We start from the raw sequence: 7,498 nt of genomic DNA on the forward strand, positions 1-7,498 counted from the left end.
AACTATTACTGTATTCATTTTGCAGTTGAAGAGACCAAAGCATCTAAAGATTAAATAAATCCCCAAGGACACAGCAGCTAAGGGATAGCGCCAGCCCCTGAACTCAATCTGACTCTATAGTCCATGTTTCTAAGCATGATACGGCCTCTCATCCACCCTTCTGTCCATCCAGCCACCACCTTTCGCCCTCTCTCACTTTTCACCAACCCTCTTATCCATCCTCCTACTCCGAAAGCCCCAGTTTGGTAGTAGCTGAGTATGATACCACCTCTGCCCTCAAGGAGCTCATAGTTTCTTGGGTGAGACACACATATAAATACATAATTAATTTCCGAGCAGGATATCAAGTATGTTGAGAGCGAAACTAGGCTCCCTAGAGGTCTAGAGACTATGGACTCGGCAGAGCAGAAAACAGACTAGGTTCCCTTTGTCTCTTAAGAGCCCACACAGTCCTCTTCCCCAAAGCACAGGTACTGCAGTAAAAGCCTCCTGCCTGGCATCTTACATCATGGGTGTCACAGGTACCCAGATGACCAGATACAGAAGACTCTGTAAAATGTCAGGAAGCATCACACTTCTATGGCAAGAGATCAGGTCCCCTGAAATCTCTTCTCAAATCCTTAAATTGCCTTAGCCTAAAACAACTGCAAGGAGATCCAATCAGTCCATTCTAAAGGAGATCAGCCCTGGGATTTCTTTGGAAGGAATGATGCTAAAGCTGAAACTCCAGTACTTTGGCCACCTCATGCGAAGAGCTGACTCATTGGAAAAGACTCTGATGCTGGGAGGGATTGGGGGCAAGAGGAGAAGGGGACGACAGAGGATGAGATGGCTGGATGGCATCACTAACTCGATGGACATGAGTCTGAGTGAACTCCAGGAGTTGGTGATGGACAGGGAGGCCTGGCGTGCTGCAGTTCATGGGGTCGCAAAGAGTCAGACACGACTGAGCGACTGATCTGAAAAGACAGCGCTCGAGTTCTATTACAATAAACGCAGATGGACAGATTCCAAAGTCCTATGACCCAAGTTTAAGTGTAGACCCTCCAGTTACTAGGTTTATGACCTCAGGCAAGTTATTTAGTCTCATCAAGCCTCGGTTTCAACTATGAAAAATTGGGATGAAAATAATACCTGCCTCATAGAAAAGCTGTGAGGAAAAAAAAAAAAGAAATAATCCATAGAAATCACTCTGCAGATTGTCTGGTATACCACAAGCACCTAAGACACTGCTGTGCTGTTATTACAGAAACATGTCTTTGAGGATTTGATGTTACGGTATTTGCAATTTTTCACTGCATTTTTCAAAATTAAAAAGATAGAAATTCTTAAGGTAAAACATTAAAATCTATTGCAGAGGGTAAGAAAAACAGACTAACCGCAATAGTGGGGTACTCAGAGATATAAAGCTTATTATTCAAGGTTCCAGATGTTTAGAAAATAGCTTATCATTTAGAAGATTCTCTGAATCAAGCCCACCTTGATGTGTAGCTGTGAAAATATTAACCACATACCTTGTATAGTGGAGTAGTTAAGGAAACAAGCTAGAGAGTCAGGCTACTCAAATTGGAATCTTGGCTCTGTCACCAACGAGTGTGGGAACTCTGAGGCAAAACCCCAAGGCTCATGCCTCAGTTTTCTGATCTGGAAGACGGAAATAATAGAAATACTTTCTCATAGGTTTGTTGTGAAAAATAAACGAGCCTCCACCTGAAAAAGGTAATTTAAAACCCTATCTGGTGCACTTTATAAGAGGTCAAGAAATGTCCTGGGAGAAAAGAAATGAATCCAGGAAATTTAATTCTTCATCTTCCGCTTCAAGCCAGAAACTTGGCAGTCACCCTAGAATCCAATCTCTCCCTCTCACATCCTACATACAGTCCACTGCCAAGTTCTACTGAGTCTTCCTCTAAATATCTCTTGTATGCAACACCCCCTTCTCCATCAGCATCATCTCTGCTGCGGCTCAGACCCTCAGCATCTCTCATGCCTGCATCATCACCACTGGTGCTTCCTGATGGCTCTTCCGGCTGATGCCCACAGCACTGATGCTTGAAGGATGGTTCTCAACAGAGAAAGCTCTTCAGCCTCCTCTCTTTACCATCACCCCTAAAACCACTCAGGTCCCTCTCTCCTTTGAGCAGGGGTTAGTGTCCAGCTCCGTAAGACAGCGTACAAAGACCTTCGTAACCTGGCCCCTGACTACTTTTACAGCCATTTTTTCTGCCATATCCTCATGTCCCCTTTTCTCCAAAATACTGTTTGTTTCTCACACAGCTGAATGTCTCTCATACTTGAACCCCTGTTGGCCTGGGATTCCTGTCCTTCCGTTTGTCTATCTCGCTGACTCCTCCAAGGCTTAGCTACGCCAAGAACCTTCTGGGAGCCCGATTGAGTTGAACTGGTGGGGGGCTCTTGCTGTGGCTCCTTCTTTGTAGAGTGTTTAATGGTGCTCTTATCTTCTTCCTCCTTGTGCCGGGAAGCACAGTGCAATATAATGTACTGTGGCCAACTCTGCCTCATTTAGCTTTGTCTCCAACACAGAATATAATGCCTAATGCCAGAAGTTGTTCAAATATTTGCTGAATGAGTGCATGAATGCAAAAATAAAGCAATGAATATTCATTTATTCCTGCTCTGCCACTGGAATAGCTGTATGAGTTTGACATCAATAATCACAGAATTAATTGACTGATTATTCCTTGGTCATTCATAGAGAGAGAAAGAGAAAGAAATTCCATAGCGTCCTTTTTTTAAGTATAAATTTCCATGGTCACCTCAAAGCTTGTTTCTTTTTTTTTTTTTTTGACAGGATGTAGTAAATATATACAAACTACATAAAAGTATTGAATAAATTAAGGTTTGATCCTAATATTCCTCACTACTGAAATGTATTTTATAATTTAATAATATAATGTGGAGGAAGGGCAAATCATGGGGGTAACACAGCACCAGAAGCCAATGGCAACAAGGATAGTATGGGGCTGAAGAGCATTTGTGATTTCTAACTCTTGGAGGTTCAAGGTGGCTGGGACCCTCTCCAGACCAACACCTGCGAGCCAGGGAGCCTGCTGAATGCAGGAGATGCAGCATTCCTCCCTGCAAGGTGCTTAGTAAGGGCATGGATCCAATACTAACCCACCCACCGTCACTGTTTACCTTTGGCATGCCTCCTACTTGCTGCCAACCTAAGTCCTTCAGGACAGAAGGGGAGTGAAGCTGAAAAACAGATCAGGGAAGAGCAATGGGAAATGAGGGTAAGAAACTTTTACATTAGATACTCACTGAAACTTTTTTTCCTTAAAGTCAGATGATAAAAGGATTAAGTATTCATTCATCTAGGTAAATTTCTTTTTTTAACAAACAGGAAGATTTTCTTTTACTTGATATGAAAGTTGTTGTGCCAAGAATAAAATACATCATTACTGCTGCTGCTAAGTCACTTCAGTTGTGTCCGACTCTGTGCGACCCCAGAGACGACAGCCCGCCAGGCTCCCCCGTCCCTGGGACTCTCCAGGCAAGAACACTGGAGTGGGTTGCCATCATCATTACTAAAATTCAACTAATCATAAATTCCTAGAAGTTTCCTACTTATTCCTAGGGGCTTCCCAGGTGGTTCTGTGGTAATCAGTTATTCATGGTTATCAATATTCAAAAGAGACCAAATGTGCAGTTCACTGGGTTTAAAAAAACTGAAATGTGAATCCTATATTAATTTTACATGCATATTATGATTTGAGTATAATACTTAGTAATATCCCATACTGTATGATTCTGTGTCATATAATCAAGAAAGGTTCATCTTGGGCTTGCTCAAACCTGAATTGAAGGGGAACCATGAATCAAATTCCTTGTTTTATAAACTAGATACTCTTAAGATTTCCTTTTGTATTTTGAGATTTTATGAGACTGCTCACTATTCCTTTTTGTAATTAAAATATCCTAGAGGATATTTCTGCATGTGAATGAGAATGAGTCCCATAATAACCCACTATATATATGTGTGTGTGTATATACACATTTTTTCATAAAATGCAAATGCAGTGTTAACTTTTTTTTGCTCACACTGCACGGCATGTGGGAGCCCAGTTCCCTGACTAGAGATAGAACCTACACGCCCTTGTAGTGAAAGTGTCAGTGAAGAGTGTGTAGTCTTAACCACTGGACCGCCAGGAAAGTCCTCCCTGCAAAATATTTAAAAGCAGCTTTTCAATTGACAGGGGCCTACAACATGGAGTAAAATAGCCCAGAAACCTTAATTAGGATTTTAGGAAAAGGTAGGAAAAAAGAAACTAAAAGTTGAAATAATTCACTTTGTAGGAAATAAGTGTAACATACACTGTGTCATGGAAGGGGATACAGAGCATGTCTTCAAAGTCATTTAACCTTAACTTTGCACATAGAAGTGGTCCATGCGGTCATCTGGCTATGAATATTAAATCTTCTGTGATACATGTACCTTTGATGGGGAACATATATACTATACTGTGTTATGAATTAAAAAGCACAATAGCAATGGGACTGTTATCCATGAGCCCCTTTCTGGATCTCCTCTGTGAGTGCCCTGAGAACAAAACACTTAAATCTGCCTGCACGTTGACGATAGCGATATTGATATTTCTCCATGTTCCCTTCTGGTTGCTAAGAGATTTACATTGGACAGACTCTGTTGTACGAAGCATTTTGATCCACAAAGCATTTGCTTCAGCTCAGTGAGCCCAGAAACTCCCTTTGGTTCACCCCTTCACTATTTTGCTTTCGAGTCAAACAGGGGACTGGGCACAAGGGCAGCAGACCTGTCGCTGCTCCCCCGGGACACGGCTGGCCATAAACCTGGCTCGGCTAGTAACTCTTACACAGAATATCGACATTAATGATGAAACTATATCTTTATACAAATGTATGTTCCTGTCCCTGTGTTTCTTAGAAGCCAGTTTATCATGTCGTGGGGGTGGGGGAGGGGGATGTGCATAGAGAGGTCAAAGTACAGTGAGCGACCCACAGACAAACCTAACTTTCATAAAATTAGACCAGAACCTAGCAAAACTAGGCAATTTCGTAACAACTCTGCTGTGTGAGGCTTTGAAATACACCTGCTGAGAATTTCCTAACTTAAGTCTGTACTTCTGTGAAAATATGTTCAAGAAGTTTTTTTGCAAGAACCCTGAAGCAGGAAACACCTATATTTAATGTCATGTGGCAGAACCACCACAACTCTCTGAACTCAGTCTCAGAAAGTCTGCCAGTAACAAAAGGCAAAGAGGTTTCTCTAGACCTTTACTTGGAAGAAAACAGCAAAGGCCCTGAAAATATTCATGATTACTCCTGAAGGAAGGTACATGTGGTGGATGAAATCTGCATGTCATTTGCAAGGCATGTGGATCACTGCTCAGAGCAAATTAAGATGATCTTTCCCTTGGGAATTCTCACAAAGAGACATAAAAATGCTTTATGACCTGACTTCCATATTCAGATCACAGAGTTTTAGTCAATTTTTATGAACTGTCATGGAAGAAAAGTGATTTCGGGCCTCACTTTCCAAATCGGTATCTAGGATTCATATTTAAGGGCACAGCCCCCAAAAGGTAAGCACTCTGAGGCTGTAATTAAACACCAGTGACCCAGAATATTCCTCCTATTTGCTCCCCTGCATTAGAGTATCAGTAGGGGATGATCAATACTCATGCTCGGATCTAAAGCATTCAGTGCTGAAGTCCCTGCCTTGTCATGGGAATTCCTGCATTCAGGATAATCACTCTCAGCCAGTAGAGAAAGACAAACCTCTGTGCTTTCAGTGGTTTAAAGAATACAGAAAAGTTATTTCCAGCAGCTTATTTCCACTGCACAACCTACCTAGGAAGTACCTTATGGAACTGAGAGTCAGAAGGAAAGAGGGAACCGAAAAAGCAAAGCAGGAAATGACTTTACTGTTACGTCTTTAAGGTCACAGATCTGCCTGAGAAATGCACACATGTGACACAGTTCTAGCACAAAAGCTCCTTTTCCATGAGACAGAACTGTTAAGAAGTACAAAGGCTGCTTCTCTGCTCTCTCCCTCAATTCTAACTCACCGCAGTGCATTTAACCTTGACTGGGCTGGAAAGAAACTACTTTGAACTCCCTTGCAACACCTTTGCATGTCATGGAAGCATGCCCACGCCTATGTCAAGTACAAGCCTTCCGCATCAGCACTGCAACCCCCCACACGGGATAAAATCTTGCCCTGCCTTGCCCACCCTCCACCCGTGGTCTACCACAGGGTTTCTATCATCTGTTCCCAATTTACACACCCAACTTACACACCCAATTTACACTCTACACCACATGTAAAAACAGCCCCGAATGCTTCTCACAGATGCCAAGAGGAATTAAAACATAAAGGATCCAGGCAAGATCTATGCACTGGCATACATAGCTACCTTTTTCTTCCGATCCCGGGACCGTTTGCGGTGTTTCCTTTTTTTCTCTGTCTCTTCTTCAGCATTGATTTCTAAATCCCGGGTTTTCTTTAATTGGGAGGCCGCATGAGCCATAATGCATTGAAAAGGACCCTCTCAAGCACGCAGGGCTTCCTGGTAGAAGGTGATATCCTCAGGCACCTTTAATCAGGCTTCCAGCAGCATTCCAATCACTGGAGAGAAACCTTGGACTCCAAGCAGGAAGACATTCAAAATGCCAAGATGCTGGAGAAGCTGAAGCTTTAAAAACCCCAACGATGGTTTCCAGACTTCATCCTACACCTCCCTGTACCTGAACCTTTACACGAGAGTGCAGCCATCCTAATGCATTTACCGTAGTGAAAAAGACAGCTGGGACACAGGAAGCTGTATTATGGCTGTATCCCCTGCCACCAGCTGGAAGTGTCTAAGTGATTCCTCGGAAGGGGGAATGCTGCAAAGGATGCTTCTCTGAAGGGAAAAAATCAAGAGTCACCACACATGCAGGAGCAAAAATCCAGCACTAATTCTGAAAACCTATTTTAGAATCCTTTGAAAAAAAGGCAGGGCTGCAATTTATACATCACCACTAGGTCTGCACAGAGCAGAATTTAACCCGTAAGAGAATGGAGCGGTTCCTACTCCAGTGTAACTGCTGATGGTGACAAAATAAAATAAAATAAGATTTTACAAAAGACACTCGATTTTGCTGTGGAGATCCTGACTGCATGATGGGGAAAACAATGCATGCATTGCTCATCTCCACAGTGAGGCCTTTATGCTCGACTATCAGCCTAAATGCATTTTGTGGGGGAGGATTCACAGAAGGGCCTGTTGTCTTTTAAAAACAACATGCTGATTACAACACATCATACAGCAGGCCATGAACATGTTGGTGTAGGGAACAGATGCCTGATTCAGAGGGGTTCCCCAGGACTCTCCCCTCCTGAGGTCCGAGGGTCACAGAAAATCTGCGCTGCAGTCAGGGGCTCCAAGTCGCGGAAATGTGGACTCGGCGTTCATGTGCACTTCAATCACCTTACTATTTTTGCCACCTGAGT

At 42.9% G+C, this 7,498-nt stretch overlaps 1 protein-coding gene across 5 annotated transcripts in view; it reads right to left on the reverse strand.

Annotated features, from left to right (window-relative positions):
• Window positions 1-7,130, reverse strand: part of ANK3 (ankyrin 3) — a 375,167-nt gene extending 368,037 nt beyond the window's left edge. For 2 of the 5 annotated variants that reach the window (XM_027530610.1, XM_027530608.1), the window contains exon 1: window positions 6,420-6,533. In XM_027530610.1, the coding sequence (XP_027386411.1) occupies window positions 6,420-6,533 (114 nt within the window). Of the gene's footprint in view, window positions 1-6,419 lie in introns of all 5 variants that reach the window. The other 3 variants (XM_027530607.1, XM_027530609.1, XM_027530611.1) reach the window with 3 other exon arrangements.
• Between the last annotated feature and the right edge of the window lie 368 nt (window positions 7,131-7,498).

The sequence above is a fragment of the Bos indicus x Bos taurus genome, chromosome 28 (genome assembly GCF_003369695.1).
Source record: "Bos indicus x Bos taurus breed Angus x Brahman F1 hybrid chromosome 28, Bos_hybrid_MaternalHap_v2.0, whole genome shotgun sequence".
NCBI classification, from domain to species: domain Eukaryota; kingdom Metazoa; phylum Chordata; class Mammalia; order Artiodactyla; family Bovidae; genus Bos; species Bos indicus x Bos taurus.